Source organism: Stegastes partitus, unplaced genomic scaffold, assembly GCF_000690725.1.
Source record: "Stegastes partitus isolate 25-593 unplaced genomic scaffold, Stegastes_partitus-1.0.2 Scaffold9, whole genome shotgun sequence".
In the NCBI taxonomy this organism is placed as follows: Eukaryota; Metazoa; Chordata; class Actinopteri; family Pomacentridae; genus Stegastes; species Stegastes partitus.
In genome coordinates, this window is record NW_007577740.1 from 1,938,147 (window position 1) to 1,955,151 (window position 17,005).

Below are 17,005 nucleotides of genomic sequence, written 5' to 3' on the forward strand. Positions count from 1 at the left end.
AAGAAAGGCAACAAATTTAGTTTAACTGCACGGGTTCTGTCAAGAGGAGTGGTCAAAGATACAACCAGAAGCTTATGGAAAGCTACCAGAAGTGAGATGAAATTGGCCAAAGAACATATAACCAAATATTGGACTTGCTGTATGTATATTTTTGACCCCCCAAAATTTAATTTGATTACCACAGCTTTCTACATCACCAAATTTTTTTAAAAAGTAGTACAGTGGCTGTATGTCTATTAGCCAGCAGATTGTGTAATTTTTCCATCATGCATCTATCAAAGAACCAGAATGCATGAGTGTTTTTTGTGACGAAGAAACTCAAGACTGCCACGATAGACACAATCTTTAAAAGTGTACATACACCTTTCATGACAGTAACAATATGAGTTGTGTTCTTACTACCACAACATGAATACAATGCTGGGGTACAGAAATAAAACTTGAAATAGTGACGACCCTGCTGTGTAATCTGTTAGGAGACCGTTTAATTATTTAAAACAGTTCAAACACTAACTCACTGAACAAACAAGCTAGCCAAGTTGCTAATGTTCTTTGTATGATGTAACAGACACTTTTTTTTTTTGGCCACAAAACACATATTGCAGTTGAATTCCTGGTTGTATGGGAGGATAATCTTGTTATTTCACTGATGATACCAAAATACAGAACACAGTAGGGTACAGGTGTAGGATGGGACTACCTTGTGACTGATAAGTCATAACCTGGGGTTCTCGGTGATATCCAACCCTTGCTCATCATGGGTTAAATCACTTGTTAATGACAGTTGACAAACCTATATGAACACACACGCTATGTCTACATGTTTCCTGCACATGTGTTAAGAAAAATTAAATGAAATGCCCACACACAGTTCACGGCACAGCCAAAACAAAACTGGACTTTATTATGTTATGTGCTTGAATATGAGCTTGGGTGTGATGTGGGATTTTGCATTACTCTGCCAGGCCTCGCTCTCTCTCCTCTGAGATCCCTGAACAGTAGTAAAAGATGGAGATTTACAGCTTTCAGCTCCAATAAAAAGTGATGTTAATGTGAAAAGCATCTGTTGGTGCTGAGCAGCTGTCAGGTAAAACATGGCACGCACAACCCAGGAACACATTTATTTGATCGATGGGAGTTAAATGGGCTGTGTTTTATTAGGACAAGTTAAAAGTAAGTAGAGGAGTCTGACCTATTCCCAGGACAAACCTGCTTCTCACTCTTGATGCAGATCTTTATGTTTAGCCTTATTATACTTTTGTATTTCTTGTCTTACTTCTTGTATCTAGCTGCTCTAACATGTAAACATCCCCAGTGAGGGATTGATAAAGGTTATCTTAGCTTGTCTTATCTCCCCTCGTCTTGTGACTGTGTCGTACTGCTCAAAAGACATTTGTAGTTCTCTGCTTCTAGCCATGGTTGGGCTGTTTCCAGAGATGTGCAGGACTTCATAATAAATGTCAGCATTTCTCAGTGGTATTACCCGACAAACAGCGAGGCTGAATGCATCCAAGCTTTCGGCATCTCTGCATGTAAAGAGATAAAATCTAAAGCATTTTTTTCACTTTAGGCTGCAAAGTAAAATCAAAAGTCAAACTGCCCTCACCAAGTGACGCCAGCACTGCCACGGTAATGATGAGGAAGGCAACAAATCCATAGAGGACTTTGACGGCCAGCTGGAGAGAATGGCTCTGCTGGCACCTCACACAGCCACCTCTGGTTCGACCTGGAGACACATCAAATCAACATAAACACACAGTAAATTAATGTGTGTAAGTTAATGACTAAATAGAATATAAATGCAAAGAAGAGCCAAAACATTTATGCTGGACTCTGAGAAACATTACAGGCAGATGACTGGGAATGGAACAATGCTACAGAAGCAGTGAGAGTGAAGCAGAACAGTGATTATATTGTGATTGTATGATTTGGTTGAAAAATCTGAGTTTGTGAAGCTGTAACTGGTTATTAAATAAATGTAGCTGAATAAATGTTTCTTCTGAAATGTCATTATAATGACACATGTACAACAAAATGGAAATGAAAGGATCATAATTTGGGGGTAAAATGGGAAATTTATGTTAAAAAAAAAAAAGAAAAAAGAAAAAGAAACCAGCTGTGTTTGTTGTTGTTGTGAGTATACTGATCTCACCTCTAAATGAAGGCACTTCCTCCTCCTCTCCAGTGAAGTCCTCCTCTGAAGAAGAGCAAAGAATACAATTTAAAACCATGATGTTTTTGATCTGACCAAGCATGCATAATGCCATATTCATGTCACAAAGAATGGATTTTCCTGTGTTTCCATTGACAATGCTGCTTTCTATCCATAAATGGTTTTATTAAGCAGAGCTGTGATGATGTTTGAGATCTGAGGATAAATGTTGCTGTTTAAGGAGTTTATAAAACATTAGTAAGAAAACACTTCAAGGGTTTCTTGTACTGTAATAGAAGGCCGTGCAAGTTTGTACTCGGTGTGTCCATGGTTTAACACTTTTGCTGGGAACCAAAGCAAGCCAGTTCAACAGTTTACCACTCACAGGAGCTGACTGGCTCCTGACATGCCTGTGTAAATGCTGTCTGGTGAACCCAAAGGGATCTGCTCTAACTGAATCTATGGATGGGTTTCCACTGCAGGAACTCAGAGCAGGCACGAGTTGGCATTAACATTTATAGGAACAGCCTGAAATTGGGCTTTAAGCTTTCTAGTTCCATTGTGGTGTTGGAACTGACGGCTTTCAACCATGATGTTAACTTAGAGTGCACCAAAACAAGAACAAATAGAAGATACAGGACATAACTCACTTCTACGAGCACATTAGCTTATGTAGTGAATTTTATTTTGAAGATTGGATGTTAGAGAGGAGACTGCTACTCAATTAGGACATTGAGAAAGCAGTAAAGTAGCATGCAGAAGTACCTACCCTGGAGTAGGTACATTGTCTCTCTCAAAAGGTAACTGGACGTTTTACGGTGCAGTTCTTGTGGTTGAAACACACATAAAGTTCAGCCTGGAAGACTGCCCTTTGTTTCAGAGAAAACCTAGCTGTAGTTGTGATCTGAATATGTATGTAAATTCTCGCTACAAGTCAAAAAAAATAACAACTCTTATGTATCACAAATGCAGCGTTGGGCTTTTTTGAATTGAATTCTCATGACAACAATTAAACTCAAGTCTGTTCTTGGTCAAAAAGGACTCATAGTATGTGTTTGCGTGGAAACAAGAGACGGATCAACAATAATGTAAAATGAACTGGTTGACATCTCTGGTTGTTAGACCGGGACAATAGAAAAGCTTGCTCATTACCTTTGAAAAGCTGGTTCTCGTATCCACCATAGTTGTCTGCCAAAGAGAAAGAGAGACACAAAGCAGACATTAAAAAAATGAAGCTGACTGAAATTCAATTCCTCTGGAGCCACCAACAAGTTTTATTACTCCTGTCATAAATCACACAAACCAGCTGCCTTGCAATCCATCTCCTTGAAGTCTCTGCATTGTACTCAGTGTGTGCAGCATGAGGCTGCGATCTCAGAATATGCATGTTTTTCTTCTGCTTAGATGTTGCTCACTCAGTAGAAATCAGCCCCACAGTGGTGCAGAGCATGAGAACAGTTGTTGGTTTTGTGTGGTGATTCTGGTGGGAGTATTGTATGTTTTGTGAGCCTGAGGAGGCTGTCATCGCACACTGGAACAGGCTATAGGAAGCATGACAGAATATAACCAGAGGGTCTAATAACCCCCCAAAAATCTGTTTACTTTAAAGTTCCACAATACATTTGACTTCATGTTTTCATAGCTGTATGTAACCGCTATGGACTTTATACAACACGTCATTAACTGTACACCATCCAGCTCCATACCTGAGGTACTGCTAGTGTGCAGCCCCATGTTTAGGAAACACTTTACCGTAACACTCAGTCCAACCACAGGGGAGACTGTGTCTGACGGAAAAGAGCAAGGAAACACACTCATATATAGTTTTTTATAAAAATGATGTTGGACAGGCTGCTGAGTAGCTGGAGAGAGACACTCAGACACTTTGATAGTCTGAGCTGGCCTTTAAGCAAACAATGTCAGACTTGGTTGTCTTGACTGCTGAAGCATTATAATCTATGTTGTCATTTGAAGTGTTTTTCCTTTCCACATCAAATTGTTTGACTTTGCAGTGATGTTTCTGAGACACATGTCTGTTTGAAAGAAACACTTAGTGTTGTGAGGATGAAATATTTCTCTGTAGGTTTGTAATGTGGCTGTGAAAGGGTTCTCGTGTTCTCCTTCTAGCACTTAAACGGAGGATTGTGTTTGTTCAGAGGACCACTAAAGTTTCACTCCCGCTAGAGTGGTTGTGATTAGCTCCATTAATCACCATATCCCTCTGTTCCAAACTCCTCCCACCAAAAGAACAAGCCAAAAGTCTGACATCAAACCTTCTGCACCTCCAAATCAGTTGTCATTGTAGACTTTGATGCTATTTCTATTATCCCATCTGATCAGTGAACAGTCCTGTGATTGGTTGAAATATCTCTCATCACAAGATAAATTTTCTAAAACCTGAAGTTAGAGCCTGGAGGAGTTGTTGCCTCTCAGACCCCATGAATTACAATATCCTGGTAGATTCGTATGGACTTTTTGTCCAGTAATGCCAAAAACCCTGCCTACCTCAACTTTAAAGGTGGCACGAGTTCCCTAAAGAGGTCAGGCTGTTCTATCTGGTCTATCTGTACGAACACTGGCATCATCACTTCCTTGGCACGTCTTTAAACATTTCTTTCCATTGGTCCCAGAGAAATATTTAACTAACAGCTGACCATGCTAGTAAAAGACATATTTAGTCACGTTTTAGAAAGAATATGCATATTTCAAGCGCAGCACAGTGAGTGCTTGTGTAATTTGAGGGAGGACACTTATAAACTTCCCGGAGACATCTCTGTGGCCCACATGATGAGTGTTTGGAGCTAAAAACAGGCTTTCAGTGGAGTTCTTCTTTGAGCAAAACAATAGTTGAGACAGAGGCAGTCAGACGTAGCAGTACTTGCCGGAAGAATTGCTAAATGCTAATGAGCACATGCATAAAGACTTATGTGGTCTGACTTTCCCACTGTGCAAACTTAACCTCACTCTCTCTGTTTTATGTAAGTGAAAAAGTTGTGCAACTGCTAACAAATTGTGGATTCACTTTATTTGTTTAATCTTTTATTCTTGGGTTTGGGTTTTGTTCTTTTGATTTCTCAAGCCAATACAAAATGTTGCAGAATTTTTCAACTGAAATATCTGCTGTGGATCAATTTCTGTGGTTAACCACAACATCAGCTCAACATGATGAGAAATCTTACCTCTTAAAATAAGAATTCAAGAGAAAAATGGCTGGCAGGAGAATGAAACCGGCAACAGATTCCCACAATGTCTGACGGTCAGAAGCTGTATTTGTTGTATATTTCCCAACAGATAAAGAATGTTTTCATACAAACTTTTCACTGACTTCTCAAACTACTGCGTATGTATAATAAATTCAGCCATTTACCTCAAGAGGTTAAGCTTTCAAGTAGTATAAGGAGACAGGTGGTAAAACAAACAGCTGGGGTCAAATTGGAGAACGTCAAATTATTAACGTCAGGTTAGGTAAAACCAGAAAAAGAAAATGAAATCGTAAGATATATCTCTAGAAACAGTGTAAGTGAAGTGAAGTTTCGATAGTACCCTTACAAACGTCACGGTGAGGTGAATGTTTACGCAAGTCAGTGGTGGAACAGCTGAGGTCAGGTCTGGGGTGGACGACTCACAAACACTGAGGTTGACGTAATGATGGAGAGAGAGGGGGGAGGGACAGGAAACTAGGAGGGGGAGAGTGAGAAAGAACTGCACATTATTGTGTTGCAGAAATTTCAGTCAACACAAGACAGTGAACCAGGACAAGGAGAAGGCTGACGTGACGTTTTTCACAGTGCAAAATGATATCTTTCTCTGACATCTTCAGAGTGAACAGATGTGGAGTTTCAAGACTTTCTAAATACAGTATGACGTCCATTTAGTAGAATGTGGTTCCATTTAGAGAAATAAACAATAACGTTGGGTAGGTTTTAGGGCAAGGCTACCTTGTAACTGAAAGATTGTCAACATATCTTCTATATACAATCTATGATGGTGGATCCATGGATAAAAGTTGCCCAAATCGATATTTTTGGTGGCCCTTTACTTTGTTAACAACTATGATTCCACCTTTTGATGTCCATAAGACTTGCAGATGTCCTTATAACGACTTTCAACAACATCATAGTATAGTTTATATTTGTACTCTGCTTAAAATGGATGGGTTTAAACGACTAGCTTAGTAAAGTTTCCCCAAATTTCTACTGAACCCTACGTTCCCCTCAGCTCAACAGAATGTTTTACCATCTTTCAGTTCTTTTGTTTTGGTTTTATGACCCACAGCTTTACTGGTTTGGTTCACCCTCGCCACTCTTCCCAAATGTAACAGGCACTTGTTTTCAGTAAAAAGCTTGCACAATCCCATTGAACCTTACCTACTAGACAAAGTTTGCAACTAGTTAGTGGACACAGCAGAGCATTTATCAGTTAGAGACCCAAATAGTGTTGACCTTACATTGCCTGGAACAGAACAAAATGGCTGGTAATGTTACACCACGTCTCCTGAATGTAAATGTGCTTCCCTGTGCTTTAGTGACAGGTTTAAAAGGTTTATAAAGTTAAATATGGGGGTCACAGTGGGTTCTGCTGATGCCAAGTGGTCAAGAGAATAATTTCACTGCTGTGGAAGTGCTGTTTTTCAAAGATATGGATGAAAGTTACCAATGTCACTGTTAAGGTAACACTACAAGTGGTGGGAATAAGAGAATAGTAACATCACGTGCTGTCATTATTCAGGGTTTCAGTGCTCCACCCCGATCAAAATACATTTTTAGGGCACAAACTGAATTCTTGGCATTTTTCTTTCTTTCTTTCTTTTTTTTTTTTTACTTTTGTGGTATAAAAATGGTCAGATTGAAATGTTTAAATGTCAGCACATCTGTTATAAGAAGGTTAAATTCAAAATATCACAATCAGTATCCACCCTCTAATACCCACCGGCTCCTCGGTTATGTTTCTCCCCCTTCACCTCCCTCCCTCTTTTAATTCTCTGTACTCATGTTTTCACTGCTCTCTGTGGAAAAAATCCTCATGTCTGTCTCGTTAGCGAGGAAGTCAACCTGTCCAACACACACAGAGCAGAACTGAGCTGATGTGACAGCAGCACAGCACAGTAATGCCAGGTCACACCTATACAGTCAGGCAAAACACTGTGGAACTACTGAAGAGTGTATTTGGATTGGTGGAAAGACTGTGTTTCAAAAGCTTCACTAACCAACAACTGAATATGCCTGAAATATGTTGCTGCTAAGTGTTTTCCCCCAATGAAACAAACAAGAGCATCTGCATAAGTCACACAGCTAACAAACTTTGCTTTCCTGTAATACTGGGTGGGATCTGATTATTCGAAACCACCCATGCAACACAGTCTTGATTCAACTGGTCTGAATTTCTTTGAATGACTTGTTTCTCTAAAGAAACCGCACTGAGGGAGGAAAAACACCCTCTGGGATTTAAATAAGCAGCTCGACCTCACCAGGAAAACAATAATACTGGTCAATTGTTTCAGGCCGCCCGGTTTGGATATCATCAGCCCATTAAATGGTCTGTTATCAGCACATTCCCACACATATGAGCCAGTGGGGGCTTTCTTCACCTTCTAGTATTGTCAGCAGGCTGTTATCAACCCTAAAATGACAGCGTAGCCCCAACTTTGCACAAGTCTGCATTTGAGGTTGAAGGGGGTTAAGAGTTAAGTCATTTAACGTTTATCCAGAAGACTTGAATTCAAGTCCTTTCGATTGTTTTAGTTTTTTGACTTTTGACATTTTGACTTTCATTTTCTCATTTGTTTCGCCTGCTGTTTTTCCAATCAGTGTTTGGTGAAATTTAGCACCAAAAACTACTTGGTAAAGCTAAGAAAAGGTTTTAAATACACAGTTACCACATGTTACGAAGCTCCATTTTGTACATTTCTAAGATGACAACTCCACCAGAGATCTTCCACGCACCTATTCAGAGGTTTCCGACATTATCAGGGTTACTTTCTGTTTGCCAATGATCAAAATGAATGATAATGCGCCTACTGAGCCTAATAGAAGGCAGCAGAGGTCCCTACTGGCCACATATGTGTGGGAATATTACATGCTGATCACAAGCCATTTAATGGATGGACATTGTCAACAGCTTCCCAAACCAACCAAACACTGACAAAAAAAAGAAGAAAACTCTGATAAAAGAAAAAAACAGACTAAACAACAAAGGTCCCACCCAGAACACAAATGCTTGTTTCCTTGGTGAAAGTCCAGTTCTTGACCATCACACCCACCTCCATCAAATGTGGAGTTTGTTGTTCTTTGTTCTACCTCATTAGCAACAATCATATATGTTCTTTGCTTTCATTTGCAAGACACCTCCTGTTATTTAGGTGTAAGGATGTGTTGGAAATAACTGCTGAGAGGTGTAACAGGATAGGAAAGCAAAAAAATAATAATAACCCAAAAAACAAAATGACATTTACTTTTTCAGACTTTCTTCTTTTACCTCCCTCAACATTACTTTAAAAAATCATTCTTTTAAGTGTATGCAACCAATGACAAGGAAGTCATAGGTCGATATCTCTTATATTTTTAAGGTTACAATTCAAAATCATAGAGAATTACTGGGATTCGTTTTTTGGGCTGTTTGGGTAGTTAACTGTGCCTCCAGTTTGATTGATCTCACGATGGAGATTCATTAAGCAACAACAAATTTCCTGTCCCAGGACAAGTAAAGCGATGCTGCTGTATGGCTGTATTTTTTCTGTTACTGAGCTAAAGTCAATGTTACAACCTGTGGATTTTAAGAGTCAGTAATTTTAGCAATGCCCATGTACAGCAGATTTCCATGGTTGAAGTACAAGGTAAACTCATTTGAACTCTTTGCTCTTTCAGAGGAAATTTGTTGAGGACAAAACACAGCAGCATCCAGACAAAACAACCCCCAACAATTTGCAGTAATATGCACTCCATCTGTAACAATATTATAAATGAATACTTTAAGGTCAGCTCTGTCACTGGCAATCTATAATGCATCTATTCAAATTAAACAGCATTTTTTTTTTTGTAATGTAATGTTGTGCATAATAGACTGAAACAGACAGGGGTTTGTGTTGTTTATCCAGACTGTGAGGCAGACTGAGGATGGAAAAGTTGGATGCAGGTAGAAAACACACAAAGTACCCAGCAAGTGTACACTTAGCTCTGACAAGATGGAATTACTATAAGGCTGTGTATTGTGCAAGAGAGGCAGAAAGTTTTCCAAAGCGTGCATTAGTGAACAGTGGATAATTCAGTTAAAGTACAACAGAGTCGTAATCTGCTTAGAACATGTTCTGCAACAAATCACATTATATGGCTGTTGTGTAATAAAGCTGGAGAGATGAATACTGTAAGGACTACAATACTGTCAAATGTTGTTTGATTACATGGTGTGTGTTTGAATAGTTCTGTTAGAAGAGGACTACATGGCTATAAGTATTTGGACATACAAACATTACATGTGAGTGAATATTTCATTCTAAAACCACACACGCTAATCTGCTGCTTTGTCTCCTCTCTTTGCAAACTTCTTTTTGGTTTTATTCATATCATTAGATAATTAGCAATGTCTAAAACTGAGCCTGGACTCAAACGTAGTTTCACATAGCCAGTCCTATTGCCACATTGCTGTGTCGGCGCTGCAAGATAGTCTGACTGCACCGCATCATTTGGCTACAGACAGAATAAAACAAAGTTCTAGCTATTTCTTTAAACTAATCAAAATCATGTGGGTAATTGCTAAACCCAGGATTTAGCAATGTTGTCCCTACAAAACAATGACATGGGAATTGTTTTGGTAGAACATTTGCATGCAGGGCGATGAGCTCTGGTATTAAAATGACTACAACAGTTATATTTTCAGCGTTTAAGTTTGCTACTCAGGGGTTATTGTTGGTATTTCCAGTAGTGAAGAGGAATTTGCAAACAGTGGAGAGGGAGGAGAAAGTTGCATGAAATGCAATGAGGTAATGGCAGGCTTATACTTAAAGTTTGCATCTCATGAGTCAGACTATCCTAGACCTAAGCAAACCTGGTCATACGCAGCACAGGAACCAAGCTTAGAGCACAAGTTAATATCAAAAAGAGATGATGACAAATAATTTTGCAGAACTTCAGGAACTCCATTGTTGAGCTTTCAGCTTCGCATTGATCTGTGTATTAGTGTATGAGAGCCACATGTCTGGATGGTGTGCACGGACCAAACACCTGTGAAAATACTCAGGCTAGCAATATCTCAATATTTCTTATTTCTCTCTAATCGCTTCCTTATGGAGTTAGGCAAAGCAGCCAAAAAATACGAACTTGTTAAATCCCAAAATGTAAAAAATAAATAAAAATGTAAATATCATAATGTTGCTCCTTACTCACATCGAGTCTCCAGCATCCTTTCTTACCATTGGTCCTTTGGTGTTTGTAAAGACAGAGCCAGGTCTGTACTCAAGTCAGCTAACCACCAGTACCAATTCATGTTTGTGGTTCCTGTGCTGCGGTTTCTCTCAAAGTTTTGGACTTTCCAAACCCCTTCCCCACCCTCTCCCTCGCTTCACCCTCCCTCTGGACTTCACTTTCGCCAGGGGATTGTGCAAAATGTTATCCTTGGTGGCAACAGGCCCTAACTGCCCTCTGACCTCACCACATCACTCACTTTATGATGCGATGTATGCAAATAGAGATGCCAGTCCCACATAAAAATGCATAAGTTCAACATGTCATGCTTTTGATGTTTCTTTTCTCTCTTTAGTTAATTTATGTTATTTTAACCAGAAAATCTCCCTCAGTAACTTTAACAAATCCAAGCCTTAAGTGGAACCAGAGTCAGAGGATGGGCCCTGCTCCAGATCAGAGTGGAGGGCTTGACCACAACTCGTGAAGCCAAATGAGTCCTTTTCCAATCCACTGTTGACATCCCAGCCATTTAGGTGCCCTCTAACTGGAATGTGTGGTCTCCTCACAAAACTATAAACGTCTGGTATGTGTTGCTGCAGACTACGAAGCTGAAGTTATAGAAGAGCCATTACAAGAGAATGTTCTTTTATTGTGGTCCAGCAGTGAAACCAGAGATATTTAGAGTCATGGTCCCATAAATGCATCACATTTTCTCAGGACAAAACGGCTTTGGACAGCTGGGACGAGGCCACAGAGACAAGCCCGGTCAGATTTACAGGGCGGCAAGGCCAAAGGGCGTGTACAATACATTTTAAAGCTGGAGTAGGGAGAAAACTGGAAAAGGAAACCAAAAAAAATACCCCCTTCATGCAGCTCGTCCCTCTCTGCTCCTGACTCCTCCCACCAGAGAAGCACACACTTCAGATGAGCAAAGGTAAGGTGGCTTTCAAAGTAGGAACTCTGTCAGGTCATGGAATGACCTCCTAGCCAGCCCTGTCAGCCTTTCTGTTTCCATCAGGGCGTTGGATCCAGCAGCTTCAACAGCAACATAAACTCAGAGTGTGGCAAAATAGCAACAAATAGTAGTTAATGGATGTCACTCCAGTTCTCTGAAAATGTAAGAAATATTACAGTGGAGGTTTGATGTGTTATGTTGACACCAGACCAGTTGGCACTTCTGGGAAGCCATTTTTGACATGACCAAAAAATCTGACAATTGAACTGCAGGCTGTATCTATGAATTATGGAAACAAATTAGACAGATTGAGAGCAAAGTAAAGCACATTTGAGAGACCAAAAGTTGGGCATGACTCAAAATTGGCACACAAAGGAGCAAGTTGTTAGCAATTTGCTGTAAGATACTTTCAGTATCTTAATGTAATGAGTAGATGTGCAGTAGTGTGAGAAACAACTAATTTGCAGAAGTTCGTTCCAATTTCTTCCATTTTTTGTAACATAAGAGATCAAAGGAAAAAAAAATCTACTTTTTAACTGCTAATAATGCTAACATCTTAGGTAAAGATCCATTGGCTGCACATTCAACATTTTCATTTTGCCAGTGTTGGTGTTAAAACAAGAAAATGTCCAGCAGAAACATTTACATTATGAATCCAAGCTAATAAAAGCAAATGAAGAAAGAAAAGTTAATAAAACATTCTGATATTCAGTTTCCTTTCAGTCTACATTCAAGAAACCTTTGCTGTAAATTCATAAAGCTGCAAAAACAGAACTGAAAACAGGAATATGTGTCTCTCTGTGGGCCTCCCCTTCACTCAGTCTTTCCTTTCCGTTTGCCAGCCCTACACCTGTCTCCTCTCCTCCCCTCTTCTCTCCCTTCCACCTCTCCCATCTCCCCCCCCTCCTCTCCCGCCCTGTTAGGAATGTATGAGGCAGCATGTTTTGTTCTGGTCGCCCAGGGCTGGAAACCACATTAGCAGACCTCCTGCACTGTTTGGTTGAGAGGAGTCCTGTACTGTATATGTTCTTGAGTTAATTTGCTGTGTCGTCCTGTGGTTCATGTGCAGCTTCTCTGCCCAAGTATCAGTGTGCTGCCTGGAGCTGGGCTGGATTTCTATATATTTCTGCTTACAGGCATACTTCAGTTTCACCCTATTTGTAATGTAACAGGTCAGATCTTGACACAAACTCAAAGACAGTCAATATATAGATTAAACTTAATCAATTTGACATTTACCGGTTCATTTCTTTCTTTCTTTCTTTCTTTCTTTCTTTCTTTCTTTCTTTTCTTACCTATTCGGGAAAAAATAAGTACAAAAATAAGTCCTGGATAAGATTCTTTGAGCCAATCTGAAAGTGGCAATTAATTTAATTTAACAACTACATTCAAACTTGATAAAGGTGTAAATTCGCAGTCAAATGTGAAATTATAATGAGTGAACTGATGCAGTTAATACTAACTTTTAGCCTAAAACCAGCAAAGCCTACGCTAAAGTACAGTTCCCTGTCAACCTGTAGATACCACTAGGTGGCAGAGGCATGCATTTGTCTATCTCACATGGCAGCCAGTGCTGCCACAGATGCTGTAAACCTGCAGTGCAGAACTCTTTTCTCCCCCTTCTTGCAGGAATTGCTCAAACACTGTCGGCACATGCTTATGACATATGCCATCGCTGCCAGTCACTTTCTTTTTTAGAGTGTAGTTCATCCTCTGAAGGGCGTGTCTCTGTTTTATTGACACTTCCTGGGTTTTTCTACAACATCTTGCTAACTGCTGTAGCCTAGTCCATGTCCGTCGGTACGGTTGTGTCCCTCTTCACCTGATTTAAAACTTCAGCATGGTGCGAAATACAGTGCAAATCCCCTAAAGTAGGAAAGTAAATTAATTATGTAAGTTAATTTACATGAAAGTACTTTAATTTAGAGGGAAAGTGGGTTTTGGAATTCATTCACACAACAGTTACTCAGATGTTGACATATTTTCCAAGCATCCTCCATATTCAGAAGTTCTACAAGCTTCAGAAGTTTCAGGCCCACAAGGCGTGAGCATTAGCATCCTTCTCAGCTGAACTATTAGTTAGCATGTTCCTCCTGTAACCCACGCCAATAAAAGCTAGATTTTCCCAGTGCTATTTGTCTGAATGAATCAAATTATGATCAAAAGAGTCATTTTTGCAGGCACTGTAATTGCATGTCGGAAAAAATGCCTTTTGGGCTGGTGTACATCCCATGATGATTGCAGAAGTTTTAGTAACTAGGATTGGCCATTATGTGCCAAGTGCTGCAGTGCTTCATTGCACTCCCTGATGATGTGCAGTTATACAAGAAATAATAATAAGACATTCCCTACATATAACCTTTTAGAAATCCAGTTATGTTTCCCTACTAATTAGTCAACAGTGACAGCAGTAACACACTGCCCTCAAACTACCTCTTACATCTTTTGTATTAAACACAAGTAGATGAGGAAAACAAGACATTTTGGGTTAATAAACAGGCAGCCCTACACTTTGGAGGCATTTACTGACGAACAAGCTACATTAACCTCAGTATGGTAGCATCTCAGGTGTCAGGTTCACACACACCTCTAACATCCTCCAAATCCATTAACCAGTAGCAATGGTTATACAACTATTGGAAAGTTACTGCTTGTCGGATGGGTTTACATTGTGTTTATGTCATATCATTTAAATCATAATTATGAGCAAAAAAAGGCAATTCTGTCTTAATGGATATTTCTGACACTGATAGTTTCTTCCTCTTGGTGAAAAGAACTACAAACAGAAAACCCAGATGTTATATTAACACAAATACACACAACTGAGCTAATTTATCAAAGCCTGTTTATACCTGATTTCTGTTGGTAACAAGCTGCTTCAAACACACGGCACAACAATAGAAGCTAATATAGGGTATTTATTAGATACAGGAACAACATTAACACAATGGCTAACCACTTGGGATAATGCACGCTCCCAAGTCAGAATTTTCTCACATCCCTTGAATGCAGCATTAGGGTATGATTAGTTAAAGTTGCACCATTACAGCATCTGAATGCCATTAAACCTAAATTGCATACTGACAAATAGCCTCTGAGAACAGAGAGCAAACTGGGAATTTGCAGGCTAACACCTCTAAAAAAAGCCGATAATCAAAAGCAAAGGAAGAATTATAATAACAGGAAGAAAGCCACTGTCTTCCAATTACTATCAGTAATGAATATGTCAACACCTCATAGCATCTTTTTCAGCTGGTAATCCTTCGGGGAGGATTTCTTCCTGCTCCCTCTCATTCCTGCTCTATTACCCCCTCTTTCCCACCATATCCTCCCATCTCTGTCAGCCTTTCACTTCTCATGCTGCAAGTCTGGGAACCATGTAAGATCTCCTGCCCTCTTCAAAGCCACTGGCAGCTCTCCTTTCATGCCATGTTGTGAAAACGCTCAAATTCAACTCTTATGTTTTCACTCGTCCTCCTTTAAGGAGGATATTAAGTCAATCTGCAGCAGATTGGCTGGGCCAGAGAACATTTTATGTTTTATGAAACAGGGCTGTGGTGCACGCACGCACGCAGACACATATAGAAATTTAAAGCTGACTGATCAAAGTCTCATGGCCAACAACAACAAACGCCCACTTTCTCAGGATCTGCACTGCCAAGATTCAGAGCTGATGAGAAGCATATGTGGTCACTGGTGCCCTGTGCAGGTGCCTGCATGCCACCATGACAAATACTGCTGCTGTCTACATTTTCAGCTTTTTTTCACACTGGGGAATGCATTTAGTCTGGGAAGAAATGCTTTTTTCAAACAGTATAGATGTAGAAAGTAGATGGAAGAAGGACATTTATAAAAGTCTTTTTACCTTTCATGATTCCTGGCTGCAGAATCTTGTGCAAAAGTTCGTGTCCAGTTTGCTGATGCTCAACCTGACGCTGCAGTCTTCACCTTTTCTCCAGACAAAGCAACCGTTGAGGAACAGTAAAAGTAGTCAGCAGTTTGCCTTTAAGGTGTCAACTGGCTCATTCGTGCAACATGTTCCTGTTGTCACCAAACCTCCAAAAAGAAGTATGCCCAGAAGTCCCCAGGAGTCGTATTTCCACAGATTTAAAAAGTGGTGCAAAGCAAGCAAAGGAGAGGAGTCGCCCACATCCAATATGGTTTTTAAAAAAAAAACCTTCTGCAACTTAAGAAATGATATAGATTATCGCAAATATTCTTCAAATTCTGTCATTGCTGAAGGAAGCTGGTCAGAGCTCTGTGTTTGCCTGCAGCTCCCTGGTATCATCCCTCTCCCATCCAGAGCCTGAGAAGTTAAACCTCCTCAGACAGAAAGCATGTGCAACTTTAGAGAGGGAGGGAGGGAGGGAGAAATGGAGCAAGGAGGGATAAAAAAGAAAGAAGAGTGGTAATAGAGAAAGAGAGAGAGAGAGATATGGGAGGGGAACAAAGAAAGTTGAAAATGAGGGAGGGACTGAAAAGGGACAGCATGAAAAAAAAAATGAAAGGGAAGGGGAGAGGGAGGCAGGGAGGGTCCATGTGTGCTGTTGAAAGTCAGTTTTGTGGCCGAGGCTAATTGCTAACAAATGTACGAACATTGTGGAGCGAGCACCTTGAATATCTTTGGCCTTGGCCTGTGAGGCAGGAAGAGGGTTTCTATGAACACACACACACACACACACAGCAACACACATGTCAAAGCTATAATCCCTATCTGGCACCAGTTTGCAGTCTTCTCAGCTTGCTCCTGCTCACCCCGACTAGCAGCGCGTTAGACTAACAGCAGGTGTAATTCTCACACCGACACACACACATCCGGCCATCCAGCTGACGAGGCAGCTCCAGCAGCTGTCTGGCAACTTTGACTTTCAGTTCCTTTGTTTCCTGTCCTGCACTCAGTGAGGCATTTTAAGACAGGCATGTACTACTAAATAAATAGATTGCACTGTTAAAAAGTCTCATCACAGCAGCGTTATATAAAACACCTTGTTCAGCTCTGAATACAAAGATGCATATGTTTGGATGTATAGCAGTGTATTAAAGGTGCAACAGGCAGGATTTTGAACATAAAAACAGTTCAGTTAGAGGATATTGTATGGATATAGAATCTTTATTGCTGTTTTGAGACTCTGCTCGGCTCATGTCTGTTCCGCTCCAGTCTTTGCGTGTCTGTTTCCACACAGGAGTTTGTGTCAGGGAATAGGGTTATCCACCAGAGGGCGCCCTAGGGGATCTCGTGCCGCTCTGGGGCTCATTCCCTGCAGCTCGTGAGACTCGTCACTCCAGGGATAAAGGGAGCATTCACCGATCACTCACTGCCTGAGTGTTAACCATTGTGGTACACATCAAGCCTCCTCTAGAGTACTTCTTGTGCTTTTTTCCAGTGCATGCTAGTAACTGTCTTTTCCCTCTCCGAAAAGTTTTTTTCCCCCCCGAGTACCTGCTCCTCGCTGATGCTCATTCGCAACCAACCTGTGCTAACCTGAGTCTATCTCCGGTGCT

The 17,005-nt window shown here is 40.4% G+C and overlaps 1 protein-coding gene across 1 annotated transcript in view; it reads right to left on the bottom strand.

Annotated features, from left to right (window-relative positions):
• The window catches only part of scara3 (scavenger receptor class A, member 3), a 29,249-nt gene extending 13,421 nt beyond the window's left edge, over nucleotides 1–15,828 (bottom strand). Inside the window, exons 1-4 of the mRNA XM_008284982.1 lie at nucleotides 15,369–15,828; nucleotides 3,305–3,340; nucleotides 2,153–2,197; nucleotides 1,607–1,726 (exon numbers count right to left, since the gene is read on the bottom strand). Coding sequence (XP_008283204.1) covers nucleotides 1,607–1,726; nucleotides 2,153–2,197; nucleotides 3,305–3,340; nucleotides 15,369–15,375 — 208 coding nt within the window. The 5' untranslated portion in view covers nucleotides 15,376–15,828. The remainder of the gene's footprint in view (nucleotides 1–1,606; nucleotides 1,727–2,152; nucleotides 2,198–3,304; nucleotides 3,341–15,368) is intronic.
• Nucleotides 15,829–17,005: the final 1,177 nt, after the last annotated feature.